This window comes from Castor canadensis, chromosome 2 (genome assembly GCF_047511655.1).
Source record: "Castor canadensis chromosome 2, mCasCan1.hap1v2, whole genome shotgun sequence".
NCBI classification, from domain to species: domain Eukaryota; kingdom Metazoa; phylum Chordata; class Mammalia; order Rodentia; family Castoridae; genus Castor; species Castor canadensis.
Window position 1 is genome coordinate 93,249,272 of NC_133387.1, and position 21,126 is coordinate 93,270,397.

The 21,126-nt window shown below is 43.8% G+C and overlaps 1 protein-coding gene across 2 annotated transcripts in view; it reads right to left on the reverse strand.

Annotated features, from left to right (window-relative positions):
* The window catches only part of Eepd1 (endonuclease/exonuclease/phosphatase family domain containing 1), a 105,820-nt gene extending 103,121 nt beyond the window's left edge, over positions 1-2,699 (reverse strand). Inside the window, exons 1-2 of one of the 2 annotated variants that reach the window (XM_074065294.1) lie at positions 2,270-2,699; positions 739-1,798 (exon numbers count right to left, since the gene is read on the reverse strand). In XM_074065294.1, coding sequence (XP_073921395.1) covers positions 739-1,616 — 878 coding nt within the window. In that variant the 5' untranslated portion in view covers positions 1,617-1,798; positions 2,270-2,699. Of the gene's footprint in view, positions 1-738; positions 1,799-2,269 lie in introns of those variants that run through there. The other variant, XM_074065295.1, reaches the window with a different exon arrangement.
* Between the last annotated feature and the right edge of the window lie 18,427 nt (positions 2,700-21,126).

Below are 21,126 nucleotides of genomic sequence, written 5' to 3' on the forward strand. Positions count from 1 at the left end.
TTGTTTTATGGGGAGTTAACGGATGTTCCTACAGAGAGCAGTGCTGTGAATGATGTAAACAGTTTCTGATAACAGCCTACCCCACAAGTTTCTCCTCCTTTGGTTCAGATGTGGAAATCTGGTCAGTATTCATACACAAAGCAGCTTGGCCTTTTTTGGCTATGGAACACTAAAAACCAACTTCAGGTTCTACTAGGGAAAAGAGTAAAGAGTGATTCATTCACAGCGTTCTGGTAGATGTAGACAGTGTATGTGTTTGCAAATACCCGGTCTATTAGATGATTTTATGCACATAAATAGGTGTGAAGGAACAAACGTGATTTTTGCCTACCATTAATAATAATAAAAAAAATCCACTCAGCTCTTTCTAGTACAAAACTGTACATCAGTTCCCAGGCTGAGTGCCTGATTCAGCGTAAATCCTAAATATAAGATGAAGACTTATAAGTCAAGTGACCTCCACAGCATTACAACCTACACAACCTCCACTCACCCCCAAATTAGGGGGCTATCTTAGATATACCGCGTTCGAAACATAGACCTTGGGCTACCCAGAGAGCTTCTGGAGCAGAAAGAGTTCAGCCTCAGGTGACAGCATCGGCCAGAGTCTCACAAACACTCATTAAATGCTCTCGTCCCCTCCCTATTCCCCAAAGAGCCCATTCATTTGCATCCCCAGATGTGGCCACACCAGAGCTGCCTTCACATCTACCATCCTCGGTGGGTTCCTGCCCTCACCTGTTTTCCAGAAGCGTCATACACACCACTTCTCGCACCCCAGGGTTGTTAGCTTTCTCCACAGAGCAGCCTTGCAAATTCCAGGTGGCCAGCCTCAACACAGGCCGCCCATCTCTCATACCACCAAAGGCCTCCACGGAGGGCCGAGTGGAGATGATCTGCGTGGGTCCCCCTGGTGGCAGGTCCAGGTCCTCACTCTGCAGGCTCAGTGAGGTAGGACTGGGGTGAGGCTTGGCAGTGAAGGTCAGACCCCCGTTGGTGTGAGTGGATGGGGGCCTGGACCTCTCAGCAAACACCTGGTGCCTTATTCTGTCCAGGAAGGCAGCGTTGATACCATCCATCCTCACCAAGTCCTCAACACTGCGAAAGGGACCATGCTCCCTGCGGTAATCCACGATGCTGAGGGCCATTTTCTCTGTGAGGCCTCGCACACTCATGAGCTGAGCAGGGGTGGCTGTGTTAATGTTGACTCGTGGAGTGAGGGGCACAGTGGTAACCAGGTGATGGGGCTGCTGCTCTGCCAGCAGATCCCTTCGCAGGGAACTGGGAGAATGTTGTGCGGAGCTGCCCTTGCTGCTCACACAGATCTCAAACTTGACCTGTTCCAGTTTGGTGGCACCCACACCGCTGACCAGTGCCAGGTCCTCTACCTTCTTGAAGCCACCAATATATTCTCGGTACTCCACGATGCTTCGTGCCACAGCCCGGGTCACCCCAGGCAGGGTCATCAGCTCCTCCTCGGTGGCAGTGTTAATGTTGAGCCTCTCCTGATTCACCAGGATGTTGCTGAAATTGCAGGCTGCGCTGAACTTGCGGCTATGGGACAGGTCCGAGGGATCCCTGGGGATAGAGCGATGGCAGCCCAGGGTGCTCCCCATGGCCAACCAAGATCAGGGGCCCAGGAAGTCCTCACCACCGCAGAAGAACTCTGGCTAGGGAAGAAGCCCAGAAGACTTTACAGGCACAGAGTGGAAGGTGCCGAATTTACAAGCTGAAGTTGCTGCAGACGCACACCAAATCTTCCATGCCTGAGTGTCCAAAATGACTTTTCACTTGCCACCTAGAAATCAACACACAAACTAATGTAACCAATCGGCCATTAGCACTCCCGACCAGGTAGGTGCTGGAGTTTATAACCATGAATTCAGGCTAGTGCGGGCAGGTGAACTCCTGAAAACACAGTAAATAAAGTGGCCCATGGGGCGTTTCCTCAGGATACATCTGGTTCATTTATTCACACTGGGGCTCAAAAAAGGCCCTTGGGAAGAGACCTAACGCCATCACCCTCACGCTTCTCTCTGCCTCCCACCTCTTCACTTTGAAAACCCACCACACCTGGGATCCAGCAGACAAGAGGACAACCCTCCCCCGCCACCCCCTCCCAGCCCTACACACACACACTCACACTCACACTCACACACACACACTCCGCGCGCAATTCTGCAACTTGGGAACTCCGTGCTTGCTGGTGCATACACAGAGAAGGGGCTATGGACCCGCACCCACCCCCTCCACGGATCCCAGCGCCCACCATTCGGCCGCTCTGCTACAGGGTCCTCATTCGCCTGCGGCTCGGAAGTCTGAGCCCAGCCACAAGCACTGGCGCCCGCGCGGGTGCGGGTCAGTCCCGGGTGCCGGCCCCGGGACGCCTCCCACGTCGCCTCGCTCCGCGCGTCCCGGTTTTTTCTGCGGGAGAAACTCTCTGACTCCCAGAACAGGCAAGACCTGCAGGGCTGCTCGAAGACTGCTGTAGCAGCGGCGAAATCCGGCCACCAACGCTGCACCAGCACTTGCGGCGTCGCCGCCGTTGCGTTTATCCAGGCAAAAAGTCCTGCACCCAACTCGGGCGCGGGACCCGACAGAGCGAGCCGAGACCTCAGCACCAGCGCCACGACTGCCGCTCGCCGTGGGTGTCAAAGCCAAAGTCCCGGCTGCGCCGCCCGCGCCTCCGCCGACACAGCCACGCCTCCTCCCGCGCACCAACTCCTCCCCGGGACTCCCGAGGGCACGTGGGGGCGGGGCGCGAGGGGTAGGGGGGCGGGAGCGGAACGCAGGAGAGCGGGGGCGGGGCCTGGGGTGCGAGAGGCGGGGCCTACAGAGCGCGGGGGTGGAGAGCGACCCAGAGAGCTCTGGGCGGGGCCCGCGTGGGGGCGGGCCTCGGGAAGACGCCGGGGGCGGGGCTTAGCGCCTGGGGCGGAGCTAACTCAGTAGCTGCCCGGCTGCTCCCTGGCTGGCTGTTGTTGAACCGGGGCTCCCGCCGGGGACCAGAGGCTGGTTATGCGGGGTTACAGGTTGCTTAGAATTAGCCGAGGAGAGAGCTGTCTGGCTTCATCTTGTCCGTCTTTGGAGCCTGGGGACCAAGGCCGGGGCAGTCCCCGTGAGGCAAGCATCTTGCAGGTCCCGGGCCTCGCTAAATTCTGTAGAATGTGCAGACGAGATGAATGGCGTCTAATTTTTTTCTATCCTCCCTTTTGAGCTTCTTTTCTTGCAATAGCGTATTACCTTTGCTCTGCTCAGCCAGATTGCCCTCCATCTAGTAATGCCGGGGACTTGTGCTCCTAGAAAAGGGCTCCCACCCCACTTCTGTGTGTTCACATAGGTCGCATATAGGCTGTTCATCTCCACACTTAGCACTCTGAGTAAATAAGGATGTGTTCCTACAAGTATTAAACCTAATCATTAGAAAGAAAGGAAATGCTACTGGGAAATGCAGGCTGCTTCTCAAACTCAGGCAGTTTTTAGATCACCTTGCGAAATGATAATTTAGTTAAAAATTAAAGAGTCTGGTGCATTAGAGTGGATACCTCCTGCTGGAGTATTCGATTGAACAAACCATGCGGTGATACCGGTGAATACTTTGACCCTTAGCTGTTAGTGTCCTCTGAAGGAATAAATCTTCCCTGTAGATGTGCTTCTGCCTTGAATTTCAGGGACCCGGTCAGCAAAAACAATAATTCTCAGGGAAGGCAGACGTACCTCAGATGTGAAGTAAGTGGCAGACCAGGCTTGGCAAACTGCTACTACCTTTCTGAGGCACATTCACTGCTGAGGATATTAGTCAAGACCCTCATAATTACAAGTGACAGAAGCCCAAGTCTGAATAGTTTAGACAAAAAAAATGTGGGGAGGGGAGTTTCCTTGTTCCCTGAGGAGAAGGTGGGGAATGGATCTTACCTCAAGTATAGCTGCATCCAGCTCCAAGGCTATCATCTGGCATGGCCTGACTCTCTCCACCCCTGGCACCACCTTCTTCTCTGTTGGCTTCATTTTCAGGCAAGCTGTTTGGATTATGATGGCAAGAATATCCAGTTCTCACCCTCTCCAGAAACCCTCCCACCCAAGCACTAGGCTACATCACTCCACTCCCTGAACTTTTGCTGTGGTCAGTGAAAAACAAAATTGTTTAAGAAAAGCAGAAAAACTCCTTGTGGAGGAGAGAATGATCTTCATTGAGCAGAAAGCCTGATGGGCCACGTGCCCATCAAGGGCACAATCTGCAGCATGGCCACTTGGACTAGAAGTAGAGAAACCATACACATTGTCTTCCAAGCCAGGACATTTGGAATTAAGAGAGGATGCTATTAATAATTTCATGAGAACAACAGAAATAATCTGGTTTTATTCTCCATAACCTAAGCGTATGTTCTCCCTTGTTAGAAATGAAGCCAAGAGAGAAAAGAAAAAGAAAATGAAAACAAAAAGAAAGAACAAAAAAGAAACAGAAACAAAGCCAAGGGTAACTAAATAGCAGTGCATTAAACTCACACACACACACACACACACACACACACACACACCCTGAAATGTCACTTTAAAATGACTGATCATATCAAATGCTGATAAGACTATAAAGGAAATGAAACATTCATACATTGCTGGTAGGAGTGTAAGCTGGTACAATTACCTTGCAAAACAGTCTGGAAATTTCTTAAAACGTTAAATGCACACCTACCACACAACCCAACCATTCCATTTATAGGTTTACCAAAGAGAAACTAAAACATGAAACCCAAAGTCTTTTACATGGATGTTCTTAGAGTGTGATTTGTTACAATCAAAAATGAAAAACCTCAAATCCATCAGTAGATGCTATGGTTTGGATATGGTCTGAGTTTGTTTCAAGGATCCATGTGTTAGAACATGGACTAGGGTGATATTGGGAAGTGGAACTTTAAAGAGGTGGGGCTTAATGGAGTTCATTGGGGTGCTGCTTTTGGAAGGAATTAAGATAGTTATTGTAGCACCCTGAGTTAGTTATCACAAGAGAGTTGTTACAAGAAAGAAAAAGCCTGGCTCTCCCTCTCGCTCTGGCTTGAGTCTCTTGATTTTTCCTTCTGTCATTGCAATGTCATCTGCCATAACGCCTTACCAGAGGTAAACCAATGGCAGCACCATACCCTTCAGCCTCCAGAATGGTGAGCTAAATAAAACTCTTCTTTGTAACTACCCAGCTTTGTGTTTTTCATTATAAAATATATGAATACAGTAAATAGATGAATAAAAAAAATTGTGAAATAACCATATAATGAAATATTGTCCAGAAATAAAGACAAGTAAACTATTAATACAAACAACAACATTTAAAAATCTCAAAGTCAGTACACTGAGTGAAAGAAGCCAGGCCCAAAGAGGAAACATTCTGCAAAATCCATACATAAACACTAGAAAATACAAACTAACGTCTACATAAAAGCAGTGTATCAGTGGTTGCCTTTGGATGGGATGGAGGGGAAATGGACTAAAAGGTGCAAAGAAACGGTAAAGGGGAAGTGATGGAAATGTTGAGAGCTGCTGGATGCATGGGTATACATATGTTAAAATTGACAGAATTGTATTTTTTAAGGATGTGCAGTTTAGTGTGCTTCAATTATAGCTCAATAAACTTGGGAAAATCTTCAAAACACAAAAATGAATTAAAAAAGAAATGCCTTTTAAATTTAAAAGAAAAGATGAGGGATATTTTTGGAGGGGAGGGGTGAGCCAGGGTGGATAAAGGAGGTTGAAGGGGTGAAGGGACCCAAGAAGTTGAATCAGCAGCTGACAGAAGAGCAGCAAACATTCCCCAGTTTGAGTTGGCGATCCAGGGAATGAGGTTACAGGGGATTTAAAAACTGATGATGTGTAATAGTGTAATCCTCTAAAATATTCTCTGTATAATCCTCCAGGTCGTACACATAGACATGGAGTCTTTAATAAGATATGCTATGCCCAGGGATGAAGACAGCAAAAAGATTCTGGAGGGAGGAAACCAGATTTGAGATGACCTATCGAAACATTTGACTTTCAAGAATCCCCATAGAAGCCAGGCGTGGTGGCTCATGCCTGTAATCCCAGCTACTAGGAAGGTGGAGATTGGGAGGATTGTGGTTCAAGGCTAGTCTGGGCAAAGAGTTCTCGAGACCTGGATCTGGCAATATAAATCTGTCATCCCAGCTCCATGGAAAGCAAAGAGGAGGATCACTGTCCAGGCCAACCTAGGCATAAAAAAATGTGAGACCTTAATGTTGAGCATCCCTATATTTCTTTTCTTTTTTGGCATTGCTGGGGTTTGAACTCAGGGCCTTGTACTTGCCAGGCAAATGTTCTACCACTTGAGCACTCTGCCAAAACAGGTCATGCTAAGGGGAGGCCACTAATGGGAGAAGGAGGACAAAAGGAGGACATTAAAAAGGTGAATGTACTTGATGTACTTCCTAGACAAGCATGAATATAGAAATTTTAAACCTGTTGAAACCATCATAAGAAGGGGACGGAGGCAGAAAGAAGAAAAACAGAGGAGATGAACCAATTCAGGTTATAATACACATATACATGGAAATGTCACAATGAAACTCCACGTATAGCTATCTTAAACGAACAAAAATGTCTTCTTTTTTTTTTCAAAAATGGAAAACAGGTCCTATCTGGAGCCAGGTACCAGGGGAGGGGGATATAAGGAAAGGGTGTAGGGGAGAGAATATGGTGGAAATATCAGGTGTTCATGTATGAAAATGGAAAAATGAGACCTGTTGAAACTATTTCAGGAAAGGGGGAAGGAGGGAAAAAGGAGAATGATGGAGGGGGTGAATTCCAACATGAAATACTATAAGAATTTCTGTAAATATCACAATGTACCCCCAGTAAAACAATAATATGATCAGAAAAAATGTAAAAGAGAATATGGACCTCATTTGAAAAAGATCCTAAAGCAAAAACGGCTAGGGGAGGTCTTAAGAGGTATAGCATCTATTTAGCAAGCTCAAGGCCCTGAGTTCAAACCCCAGTATTGCACATACACAAAAGAGAATCCTCATTGAGATTGAGAAATTGGATAGGGGCCTCATTATACAGGAACTGGGAGTTTAAACCATTTGCACTTGATTCTCCACAGATGACTGAACCCTAGCTGACATTTGAATTACACGAGGATGCCAAAGGGCAGGGGTTACATCATTCCAGCCAAACGTCACATGTTGTAGCCTCTGCCCCTGACAATACACTTCTTATTTGGGGCCTGGTCAGAGAAGACAGAAGACATTGGCCTCTTGCTCCTTAGTCAGCAGTTTCAAAGGTAAATGGTAATTTGGGGAAAGGGACAGGTAGCAGAGGTTCAGAAGAGAAACCGTAAGTCAATTTTCAATTTTAACAACATGGTGCAGGCTCTAGAGACACAGTGATGAGCAAATTGCTAGTTCTTCTCTTCCCAGGTTGATAGGCCAACAGCAAAACAGACATTAAATTAGGAAGAACAGTGCAGGATTAAATAAGGGGGAGAGCATGAGGATAAAGCTATGATTTAGTGACTTGGTCTAGGGCACTTCTCTGGGAAGTGAGGGTTAAGAACAGACTTGAAAGATAAACAGGGAATGATGTCCCATCTCCCAAGGTCTCAGCCCCTGCAAAGCAACTCCCACTTCCCAATCAATAAGGTTCAACCACACTACTGACAGTGACCTTGGCACCAATGCTTGTGTATTGGCCAAGCTGAATGTTGGCCTGAATATGGGTGTGATAAAGGAATTTCTATCCCTGTGACAACAATGAGCAGCCTCTCCACCAAAATTCGCCTCCTGTGTTCCCAAACTGAGGAAAGTGCAGGCATTGGCTGTGTTCTTGAAGATTCTACATCAGACCCACCTCCCTGGGAGGAGTGCCATGGTGGCGTGGGGTGTCAGAGAAAGACCACTGTAGACTCTACGAGCAGCGAAGAGGGATGGACCTTCAGCCTCCACACCCGCCGTGGAATTCTGTGTGAGAACTCATGATGGAAATCCATCAGAGGTTGCACTTGCACACCCGTCTCTGAATGTCCAGTGCTCCGCTACAGCGTTGCCTGTGGACACTCTCCATGGGTCCCAGTGAACCAGGCCTCCCACCTCCTCCGCCCTGTGTCGTCCTTCCCACGCTGGGGAACACAGTGGCTGTGCCGTGGGGAAGCCCTGTCCCTGGCTAAGACAAAGGCCATGTGGATGGAGGCACATGAGGATGAGGCAGTCCAGCCTCAGTGGCTCCAAGGTCCAGAGTGTGAGAGAAACCTTCAGCCCAGTCCAGCATCACTGGGATGTATCCAAGGGAGAGAGTCCAACTGAGACCACGAGCAGAGAGGCCACCACTGAGCCCAGTCACCACAGGCATGAGGGAACACGGAATTGTCTGAGGGTGCTGCATCTTGGGGTGGCCGTGTTTATCACACAGCTGCGGTCCTCATCTCCCAGCAAGAACAAGCAAAGCCACAGCTCCTGAGGTGGCCCATTTGCATTCGTTGATATTTGTCCCCTTTCTCACCAAGCTTTGGTTTCCCTCAAGGGATGTGTTGCTCTCACTTGGGCACAAGACAGTTTTCAAGGCTTCAGGTCCCTTCCCTGGAAGAACTGTAGATAACAGCTGTCACTCTGGGAATAAAGCAGGAACTCTGGAAACAGAAGAGCCATGAATTTGCTCAGCACTGAGTGTGTTTTGTGTTTTCTACAGAATCTCTTCTCTGCCCCACAGACACAGAAAACAAGACAGAGAGGACCTGAGGAGAGCAGGATGGACCCAGCAAATAGCACAGCCTCTGAAGTTCCCCAGCCAGCAAGGCACTGTCCTCTTCTCTTGTCTCCCAGACATCTCCTGGCCACCATTGCAGCTCAGCATCCCCTGAGACAATGCCTGTGAAGGCTATGGAGGTGCCAGTTCTCCTCTTATCCGAACCCCGCTGAGCAAAGTTCTAGCCGTCTGCTCACTTCTCACCTCCAGTGCATGGCACACTCGTGGCCAGGTGTGCACAGCAGCATCTTCCCTCTCTCCCTGAGCCCTCTGCATCCAGCACAGGCCCTTCTTCCACCCTCTGGAGCTCAGTTTTGCTCAGGACCTTCCTGCTTTGTGCTGAGTGCAGGGACTGTGCCTTGACCTCCCCACACACCTTCTTGTGTTTACCAGTGCCTCACTACCCATCACCTGAGGTGCCATGTCTCCCCTGTGCTTTCAGCCTAAACTGGCTCTTTCTGGATGACCTGAAACACAGGTGTTCTTGGAGGAAGGTATAGAAATTTCCAATAGCCACTGGCCCTGGTTGTGGTCAGAGAGAGTCTAGGGTCACACAGTGGAGGGGCGTGTGGGGATTTGCTGGTCCTGCACCTGTCTAAGCTGCCCAGCATTCAGAAAGTTTCTTTTGAAGTATCACCCCTCGGGAAGGGGGTCCATTTGGGCTCCAACACCCACTGCTGGTGAGCAGTGGGGGAGGCCATAGGCCTCTTGGGGAATGGGCTGTATGGTCTTCATGTTCAGACTCATTGTGGGACAGGCAGGCCCTTTAGCTGTGCTGCTGGCCTTCTGCCCTGACTCTTGGTTGCCCACAGACCCTGATCTCTGTGTTGCTCCTGTGACTCTCCTCAAGTAGAAATTGAACCTCTGCTGCCTCGGCTCAGCAGAGACCCATGCTGTTCCTTGCAGGATGAGGAAGCAGGACAGCAGGTGATGGGATCAGTTGCAGGCAGGTCCTTCAGGGTGATGGTGAAGGCTTCCAGCTCAGATCTCCTGGAGTCCAGGAGTAGATAGGTGGTCAACACTTTGCCATACTTCTGGTCACGAGATGAGTCTTCATTCCTTTCCTCAGTATAAACCATGGACACCATCGGGCTCGTCTTCCATTTCTTTGTAGTCAATGAGTGGCCCCTGTAAGGCTGTAGTTCAGCTTCATGATCACCTTCATCCATGGATCCTTTCTGACTTCCCCTGAAGAGCTGCTCTTGATGCCTGAGGATGAGAACCTTCTTGGGAAGGTTTTCACAATCTCTAGAAAAGATTACAAGTTAGCATAGTTGCTGGATCATATGGTAAAAACATCTTTAGTTTTTCAAGAAACTGTCACACTGTCTTCTACAGCAATTTGACTGTTTTGCATTCCCACTAGCAATGAATGGGAGTTCCTGTTGTTTCACATTTGGTAGTATCATTGTTTTGGATTTTGTCTATTCTAGTGTGTACTTGTATCTTATTATGGTCTTACTTTGGAATTCCCTCATGACATGGGATGTGAAGCATTTTATATGTGTATTTGCCATCTGTGTATCTTCTTTGCTTGAAATATTTCTTTGGACCTTTTTCTACTTTCTAGTTAGGTTTTCCACTCTCTATTTGTTGACTTTTAAGAGCTCTCTGCATATTTTGGAAAATAGCCCTTCTAGTTTGTGTTTTGTCTTCTTATGCTCTTGTTAGTATCATTTGGAGACCAATATTTTTAAAATTTTAACAATTGTCCAGCTTATTAACTTTTCCTTTGATACATCATGCCTTTTGTAATGTCATCACAAAATCCAAGATCATCTAGACTTTTTTTTGTTTTCTTCTAGAACTTTTATATTTTTACATTTTACGTAGATGTCTATGCTGTAGTTGAGATTTTTAAATGAGCAATGTAAGTTTTGTGTCTAGATTTTTTTGTAATTTGAATGTTAACTTGTTCTAGTATGATTTATTGGAAAAGGACTATCTTTTCTCCATTGTATTGCCTTTGGGCCTTTGTCAACAATCAGTTGACTAACTTGGTTATGGTGATACATATTTGTAGTTCCAGCTCTCAGAAGGCTGAGGCAAGAGGATCCCGAGACTGAAGTCAATGTGGTATACGTAAGTAAGACCTTGTGTCAAAAAATAAGTCACACTGTATCTATATGGATGTGGACTTGCTACTCAGCATTATTGATCTGTTTGCTGATGCTGGAGATCAAGCATTCTACCAGTAAGCCCCTTTTCCAGCCTTTCTGCCTATTCTTAACCCACTAACTTACTGCCTCAATGACTACAGCTTAATACCAAATTGAATTCTGGTATCATCAGTTCTCCAACTTTGTTCTTTTCTGTATCTTTTGCCTCTGCATATAAACTTTAGAATCAGTTTATCAATATCTGCAAAATAACTTGCTGGGAATTTAACTGAGGTTGTGTTTAATCCAGAGGTCAAACTTCAGGGAACTTGACAAGATTGAGTCCATCCATGAACGTAAAATTCTTTCCATTTTTTTGTTCTTAATTTTTATCAGAGTTTTGTTTTTTCCCTCATATGTATCTTACACATGTTTTGTTAGGCTTATACATATGTATTTCATTTTGGAGGTGCTAATGCAAACAGTATATGTTTTTAATTTCAAATTCCCCTTTTTCATCACCAGCACATAAGAAAGTCATTGGTTTTTGTATTTTGCAACATTGCCAACATTGCTTAGAAGTCACAGGAGATTTTGGAGGTCAATTATTTTGGACAAATAGAAAATCATGTCATCTATGAATAAAAACAATCTTCTGAATTCTTTCCAAATCTAGCTAATGCAGTAAGACAAGAAAAAAGCATGAGGCTGACAAGTTGTGGTGAAAGGGATCATCTTTTCATTGTTTTTAATCTTAGCAAAGCTTATAGTTTCTCAATATTAAATATTATATTGTCTGTGGGAATTTTGTGGATGTTCTTTATCAAGTTGGTAAAATTACCTTCTGTTCCTAGCTTGCTGAGTTTTTATCATGAATGGGTATTGGACTCTTTTTTTTTTTGGCAGCACTGGGGTTTGAACTCAGGACCTCACAGACAGGGGTGTTACTTGAGCCATGCCTCCAGTCCTTTTTTGCTTTAATTATTTTTCAGATAGGGTCCCACATTTTTGCTGAGATCAGCCTGGACTGTGATCCTTCTATTTATGCCTCCTGCATAGCTGGGATGACAGGTAAATGCCACCATGCCTAGCTTATTGGTTGGGATAACAGGTATGGGCCAGTGCACCTTGCTCCGGCTCCAGGTATTGGATTTTGTCAAATGCTATTTGGCATCAATTGATATAATCTTGTGATTTCTCTCCTTTAGATTATTGATGTAATAGAATAATTTGATTTTTGAATGTTGAGCCAACCTATGTACCTGGGATAAATTCCACCCACTCACAGAATATAATTCTTTCTATCCATTGTTGGATTTGATTTATTAATACTCTGTTGAGAATTTTTGCATCTATGTCCTTGAGAAATGTTGGTTTGTAGTTTTCTTCTTTGTAATGTCATAATGTAGCATTGGTATTAAGTTATGACTGATCTCATAGAATGAATCACTGACTTATTTTTTCTGCTTCAACTTTCTGGAATCATTTCTTCCTTAAATGTTTGGTAGAATTCACAATGAATCCACATGGACCTGATGTTTTCTTTCTTTTTTTTTTTTTGGAATGTTATTAATTATTGATTCAATTTCTTTAATAGAGATACCAGCCTATTTAGATTGTCTATTGTATTTATTTTCTCAGTCTCTCCTTTCAAAATGAAGGTTTTTAAACCAAATTAGTCCATACATTTCCATGACAATAAACTAAATAAAAATCTCATGAAAAAATTTTCCCATTTAGGTTCTATTTGCCTATTTGCAGAGGTGCCAGTCTACTTGCCCACAGGTCATGTCTGCTAGTGGAAATGGGGAACCTGCTTCTTCTTAAGAAGAGCATTGCAGCTTGGTGTTTGTGGATCATGCCTGTAACCCTAGTTACTCAGGAGGTAGAGATCAGGAGGATCATGCTTCAAAGTCAGCCTGAGGAAAACAGTTTTCAAGACCCTGTCTCAAAAAAAAACCTTCACAAAAAAAGAGCTGGTGGAGTGACTCAAGTTGTAGGCCCTGAGTTCAAACACCAGTACTGCAATAATAATAATAATAATAATAATAAGAAGAAGAAGAAGAAGAATTGCAAGCATTACAAAGTGGTTACTATTTCCCCCATATTGAGTTTGATACCAGTTAGAAACAGGAACCTCCATCCCTTACTTTCAGGGAACCCAGGAGCCTCCTTTAAATCTCACAATGTACTGACTGATACATTGCTTCATTTCATGGCTGATAATTGAAGTCCTTTGTCATTTTTGTGACATCCTAAATGTGTTTTCAATTGGCATTTTATTTTTTATGGTGTATTTGGCTGGGGATCATTGTGGCAAAGCCCCAACAGAATGAAGACTTCACTTACATGCCCAAATAGAGAGCATTTACCATAAGCAGCACTGTTTCCTCCTCCAGAATTATCATTATTACAGGAAAATAATATTCATTAATCTTTAAAGGTGATGTGATTCTTACAATTACACTTAGGAAGCCAAGCTCCCATTTGCTTTATCCATTTCTTCTAAAAAGCAGCAATTCCAGTTAGTTCCAGATTTCCACTTTTCCAAAGAACAGTTTATTCTTTCTTGTTGACTGAATTTAAGAATCTGTAAACTACTCCTTTTGGTAAAGCCTATTAGTTTGGTTCTGGATAATCCAGAAGCAAAAAGGGAGGCAAGGCAACTATTCCTATCTTATGACCAATCATAGCATTTCTATGCTGGAAATGGTTGGGGAGGCTCCTTCAAGCCCGGTCATGGGCCAGAAGAATGGAGCCCTGTACTTGAGCTGGGGGACACAGGGAAGGCTCTTATACACATGGGAATAGCAGGTAGACCTCTCCTGCCCTGCCTCCCCTTCAAAATCTCCTGGCAGCAACAATGGCCTAATCACCTCTGTCAACACCATCACTAGTTCAAGCTTGTGATGTACTTTACTGGTTCTCCCCTTCTCGCTCAACATTGCTATTGGTATTCTTTCATAGCTGTATTCCTCTCAAACACTGTAAAATGGAAAGCCTGGTGAGACTGGTCCTTGACCCACAGCCTCGCCTCCCTTAGGAGTGAACAGATGGCTTCCCAAAGGTCTTACACAGCATCCCCCAGAGTGAGTTGATGGTGGTAAGGAAGAGGGATTTAGAGACCCCAGACACAGCATGAGGTAGGACTGAGCTATTCAGTGGAGGAATCTCTCCATTTTTCTTTCTCTGTCTGTCACTCCATAGCCTCAAGGAGAAGCTCTCAAGGCCAGTGTGACCATAAAATGTTCTCACATTTGTTGATGTCTCTACATAGAGAAAATGCTAACCTCATCTCAGACTCTTGGCAGGCAACAGTACCTAGCCAGAGTTTCATAATATTACAGCTTTGTCTGAGCACATAGGAGTGCGTGTCTCTATGTGGAACAACAAAAACAGTTCTGCTGCCTCTCTGGTGGATATAATTGCTTCACTAATTGCAAATTGATTTTGAAGGGAACCGTGATATATATGTACACACACACACACACACACACACACATTTTTCTGGCACTGGGGTTTGAACTCAGGGACTTGCACTTGCTAGGTGCTCTACCACTTAAGATATACCCCCAGCCTTTTTTGCTTTAGGTATTTTAAAAAATGGGCTCTTATTTATGCCTGGGTCAGACTGGACCTGGAGCCTCTTACTTATGTTTCCCGGATAGTTGGGGTAACAGGTGTACTCCACCATTCCCACATTTTATTGGTTGAAATGGGGTCTTGCAAACTTTTTGCCCTGGCTGGCCTCAAACTGAGATCCTCCTGATCTCTGCATCCTGAATAGTTGGGATTACTGGCATGAGCCACTGCACCTAGCTTTTTTAGAAAAAGCTAAACACACAAAAAAGTTATAAGTTTGGCTCTTAATCCAGAAAGTGCATAGAAAAGAAGTTATACAGAACTCCATGTGGCATCATAGGTATTCTTCAAAGTATATTCCATGCTTAGAAAGTACTGGATTAAACCAATTGAAATGAGTTTCATTGTAGCAAGACTTCTTAAAGTGTTTAATTTACAAAAATGCAGAGGATCTCCAAGAGGAGGATATACAGGCAGCACTTATTATGTGGAATGTTTCACAGGACAATCCTTTCTTACGGGAATACTATGAGGTCTGTGTTAGATTTCTGTTGCTGTGACAAAATATCTGAGAAAAATCAAATTTTAAGGAAGAAAGATTTATTTGGGCTCATATTTTCAGAGTTTTCAGTTGATGGTTTCTGGGTTCCATTGTTTTGGGCCCATGGTGGCACAAAACATCATGGAAGGAGTTTGTAGCTGAGGAGTTCTGTACACCTCATGGTATCCAGAAAGCAAAAAGAAAGAGGAAGAGCCAGGGTCTCAATATCTCCTTTCAAGAGCATACCCCCAGTGACCTGACTTCTTCCCATTAGGTCCCACCTCCTAACAGTTGTCCGAATAGCACCATGGACTGGCAACCAAGCATTTAATACATTGGCCTTTGGGGGACAGTCCAGATCCAAATTATAGCAGAGTCACTTGCTGTAAAAGCTACAGCCCAATGTCTACCTTTCTCACCCTATCTTATTTTCTTAATAGCATTTATCATGTATTTGTTTATTGCCTATCTCTTCCTCACTAAAGTAAAAGCTCCTGAGGAGAGGAGCTTGGTCTTCACTGTTGTATCCCCAGCACCTCCAGTAGTGCCCAGTCCTTAATAAATAGTTAATAAAATGACTGAAGGGATAGTCTCTTAAAACACGTCACCATGACTACTTACCTCGTGGGACTTCTATTTATGATTGTAAATCTCTAGCTACAACTTCAGGTTGAATTTGGGAGGCTATATATTATAAGGCACCTGGTAACACTTGGCTGGTGTCTAGGCTCTGAAATTAATTAATTCTGTGACCTTGGGCAAGTCAACAGATCTGCCCTGGCCCCAGTTTTTCTTCTGTAGAAAAAACTTTCCTTATCAGTTATTGTATGACAAGTGGTTAAATTAAAATAGCTGATATAATTAGAGATTTCTCTATTTCACCTTGGAGTTCTCTCAAGTTTTGCTTCATGTAGTTTGAAGCTGTGTTATCCAGTACATAAATATTTAAGATAGTTATGTCCTCTTGATGAATGGACCATTTTATCACTATGAAATGATCTTCTTTGTCCTTGGTAATATTCTCTGTTCTGAATCTACATTATCTGATACTAATATATCCATTCCATATTTTTAGAAAATTGATGTTAGCATGGCGAATCCTTTTCTCTTATTTCACTTTTAAGCTACTTATGACTTTTTATTTAAAGTGGGTTTCTTTTTTTTGGCGGAGCTGGGGTTTGAACTCAGAGCTTGCTAGGTAGGCAGTCCACTGCTTGAGCTACTCTGCCAGCACCAGAATGGGTTTCTTATAGGCAGAATATACTTGTGCTATGTTTGAATCTGTCCCCCAAAGTTTGTGTATTAGCAATTGAATCCTCAAGGCAACATTGTTGAGAGTTGGATCTCTAAGAGGCGATTAAAAGTATAGAATATGGGAAGTAATTAATACCATCTTATCATGGAATTGGGTTGGTTACCACAGAAGGGATTTCCTGATAAAAGGATGAGTTCGGCCCCATCGCTCTTGTATCTGCCTCCCTTCTGTCTTCTCTTCTCTCCTTTCCCTTTTCTTCTTTCTTCCCCCTTCCTCCTCCTCCCTCCTTTACCTTCTCTCTCTCTCTCTCTCATCCTTTCTTGCCCCATTTGCCTTCTGCATGGGATGATGCAGCATGAAAAGACCTCACCAGAGGTCAGCTCTGTATTTTTGGATTTTTCAACCTCCAAAACTGTGATTCTAAATATATTTCTGTTCATCATAATTTACTTGGTCTCAGGTATTCTGCTATTGCAGCAGAAAACAGACTAAGAAAAACTTGTTTTTTTTAATCATTCATTTTCTCCACCTCTCCCTTCAAATTGAAGCATTGAGACCATTTAAATTTAATGTGATGATTGATAATGTTAGATTTAGATTGGAACATTTTGCTTTTGTTCTCTATTTGTCCCATCTGTTCCTTTTTTCCTTTCTCTCTTTTTTCTGCCTATTTTTGGGCAGATTGCTTTTGTTATAACAGCCTTTTTGAGATACAATGCACATATTATAGACTTCACCCATCTAAAATGTATAATGCAATTATTTTAGCATGTATACAAAATTGCAGAACTATCATCATCAATTATAAAACATCTTGATCATTCCCCAAAGAAAGTTTTCATGTTTCAACTATTGCCACCCAGATCTTCCCATTCTTATCCCTTCCCTAGAAAGCTCTAATCTATTTATCTATTTTCTGCTTCTATAAATTTTCCTATTCTGGACATTTCATATAAACAGAATCGTACAATACAGAACTTTTGTAATTAGCTTCTTTCCCTTAGCATAAAAACCTCAACGCTCGCTTGGGTTGTAGCATATGTCAATACTCCTTCTCCTTTTTTTTGAATGAAAACCATTGTATATCCCTAACACATTTGTTTATCCATTTATCAGTTGATGAACATTTGGAGTGCTTCTACTTTTTGGTTATTTCAAATAATGCTAGTATGAACACTCATGTATACATTTTTATGTAAATCCGTGTTTCATATATATACATATATACCTAGGAGTGGAATTGCAGGACCATATGGTAACTCTGTTCAACTGTTTGAGGAACTGCCAAGCTATTGCAAAGTGGCTGCTTCATTTTACATTCCCTTCAGCAGTGAATGGGTTCTCTTTTTTCTCCACATTGTGCCAACATTCATTACTATCTGTCCTTTTGCCTAGAACTATCTTGTTGGTGAGAAGTCACATCTCATTGGCTTCTCCCTCTTGACTTTGCATCTCCCTTGTGACCAATAATATTGAGCATCTTTTCATGAAGTCATGGCCATTCGTTTATCTTCTTTGGTGGACTGATTATTTTTATGACTTCATTTTACTTCTTTTGTGGCCTTTTAGTGGTACTTTTTGGATCATTGCTTTAGTGGTTGTGGGTTTATAGTATGCATCTTTGTTTATCACTGTCTACCTTCAAGTGAATTATAATGCCTCACTATCTATCATCTATCTATCTATTCGTGAACTTTACAAGATTACTTCCATTTCCCCATTTTCAGCTTTGTGCCATTGTGTCCTATCTCTGGTTAAGCTGGATGCTCTCCTTTTTGTAGCACACAGATGCTCTTTCTTCCTGAGGGAATAGGACTTGTTATGGGCAGGAGGAGGAGGAACAATAAGTGATTAATTTCTTAGGATTTTGCATTGTTTTTGAAAGGCAGGACTATTCCAGCTGTCAAGATCACCAGAAAGAACATTAAGAGAGCCCCAGCTCAAATGCAGGGAAGAAAGGAGAGACCCTAGAGTGAAAGTGATCCCTTAGGACTCCCTGGGGATCTTTACCAAGTTCCTACCTCTCCTGGGGCTCCCTCCTCTGTATCCCTTAGCAGCCATGTAGCTGGATTCATGACTTATAAATTTACCACTTGCAGTGATTACACATGAACCAGAGTGGAGAAACAAAGTCATGGGCTTGGTGACAGAGACCTGGGCTAAATATACTAGCTCTCCCACTCACAGATAGATAACCCAAGGATGAGATACTTGTGAACCTCTTGTTAGCCTTAGCTTCTTCACTTGTGAAAATGGGAATGAAAACTCTTCATAGTGTTGCTGAAAGTATTAAATGAAGTGATGTGGGTAAAAGACTAGGGTTAAGTGAAAGGTAGAAAGCATATGACACAAGCAAATATATGCCTTACTAGGTGCTTCAGCCAGGTACATATTGACATTCTTTATGTTTCTCCGGCATTCATAATGCATCACAGAATATGAGAGTTTTTGTTCCTCTTCTAGTCTAAAGATTTTAGTAAGCTCAGCTATTTTTTATAGGATTGTCACAAACTACCTACTTTTCAAGGTGTAGAAATGCCACTTATTAATCTTTCTCAATGGCTCATTTCTAAAGCTCAGTATTAACCTGTAAGGATGGAGCTCTTGCCAGTGATCTCAGCATCATAAAGAATGATCCTTAGGGCCGGATCATTCTTGATGGTGGGAGGTTGTCCTGTGCATTGTACAATGGCCAGCACATCTGTGATGTCAGCCACTAGATGCCAGTAGTCCCCCTTCAGCTGAGACAATTAGAAGTGTCTGAAGATGTCACCCAATATGGGATGGGTGCTAAAATCTTCCCCAGGTAAGAACCACTGGGATAAGCTAGTGTCATTGCCATCACCTGTAAGGAAACAAAGGTTCAGAGTGATCAAGTGCTTTGCTTAGTGTCTTACAGTGTCCATGAGGAAAGTGGAATTCAAACCAGAGTCCAGCAGGCTCCTAAGCCTCATGTTATGCTGATTCCAGAATGTATCCCTTCTCATCTGTAAATAAAACTTTGGAAACCTTTGACATCCCTGGCCCTAAACTCCACCTTAAGTCCTGAGGGTTTTGAACCTTGGATGACTGTCCTCTTTGTAAACCTGGCATAGGCCCCCAAAGGAGAGAGTAGACTGTCATTGTTCCCAGATGGGCAAGGAGGACCAAGTGGAACACATTGTATGCAGTTGGTACTCAAATGGAATATTCCTTGACATAGGGATTATAAAAGGTTGAATTGTGTCCCCCAAATGATGTGTTGAAGCTCTAATCCCTGCTACCTGTGGATGTGACCTTATTTAGAAATAGTCTTTGCAGATACAATCAAGTTAAGATGAGGTCATCAAGTGGCCCTGAGCCAATATGACTGGTATACTTATAAGGAGAAGAAAAGTTGGATGTCAACCAAGATGGAAGGTGACCAGGTAAAGACAGAAGCAGAGATTGATGCTACCATAAGTCAAGGGACATCTAGGGCCACCAGAAGCTGGAAGAGCAGTCTGTGTTGAGTCGTCAGTAGGAGCCCAGCTCTGGAATACTTGGATGTCAGATTTCTAGTCTCCAGACTGTGAGAGAATCCATTTTGGTAACTTTGAGCCACCCAGCTTATTACTTTATTATGGCAGCCCTAGGACAGTAGAGCAGGAGAGCACAGCCCAGGTCTCCTGGCAGCCCTGATCATGCCCAGATTTCTATATCTGACAGTATTCTTGCTCCCTCTTCTCCAGTCAGTTATAATATCTGGTCATAAATCATGAAAGATATTTAACATTGCCAAGATAAACCCACAAGGCAGATTGCACTTCCCACTAATCACTTAGGTGAGATAATGATCTGCATTTAAAGGATAACACAGAGCTTTTCCAGGTGACAGCTGCCCACTCAGATGCCTTCACACTCATATCAGCGGCAGAGTATCTGTGCCTTATCTTTTCTTGGTAACAGGAGGTACCATGTTGCCCCCGATAAGGAAACCAACTTCATAAAATCTGACTCAGTGGCCTTGGTGACCTACAGGTCATGGCTAAACAGAAGGAGGAAAATGATTCTCAGACAATCATGAGTGTGAGGCAGACAGGAAACAACCTATGGGAGCCAAGACCATTTAAAATCCAAACTCCAGAGTGATTAGTTGTGAGCAAGTAAGTTGGAAACAGCAAGCAGTTACAGGTAGTTGAGGCTGTTCAGAGCTAAAGCAGCTTAGATTTACCGGCATTCCAAACAAATCTTTCCGCTCACTCCACCAAAGCCTCATAGGATGTGTCATGTTTGAAGGATACTTTAACCTTACCCAGGGAAGTTCATAAGGTCACTTTGGGGTATTTGGCAGTGAAGACACTCATTTAACATCTTTCAGGGTGCAGTGGAATAGGCTTTGGATTCCTGATGCCTGTTCATTTTGCAGAATTTGTGACTGAGATCCAGAGAGATTTGGTGCTTTTCAAAGGTCACACAGTGACTGAACTTGTATCTTCAGATTCCAAATTCAGTGCTTTTTAAGTGTTTTCTTTTCCCATTCGTTAGTTTATAAATAAACATTTGAGTCCTACCTTGTGGTGATATGAAAATATAAGGTGACTATGGTTATCTTTGACTCAAACGTAATTTCCTATTTCTGAAATCAATAAGCAACAGACTAACAAATAAAAGAAAGGTTGTGAGGACTGGGAGAGGAGGAGAGGGAGAGAATCCATAACTTTGGGATGAATATAGAACAGGCATCTTAAGGTTTCAGATTAGGTTTATTGGTGTTCTAGTAAGTTCCATCACAGGAACCAACATCCCTGCCACCCACTACTTCTACTGAGGACAGACAGCAGCCAGGGTCCTGCTGGCTGGGCTGCCCCAGGAGGCTGCCGCTAATTGAGCAAACAGGATTGCTCAGAAGATGCAGCTCACAAGTTTGCATCTTAGAGTGTGCT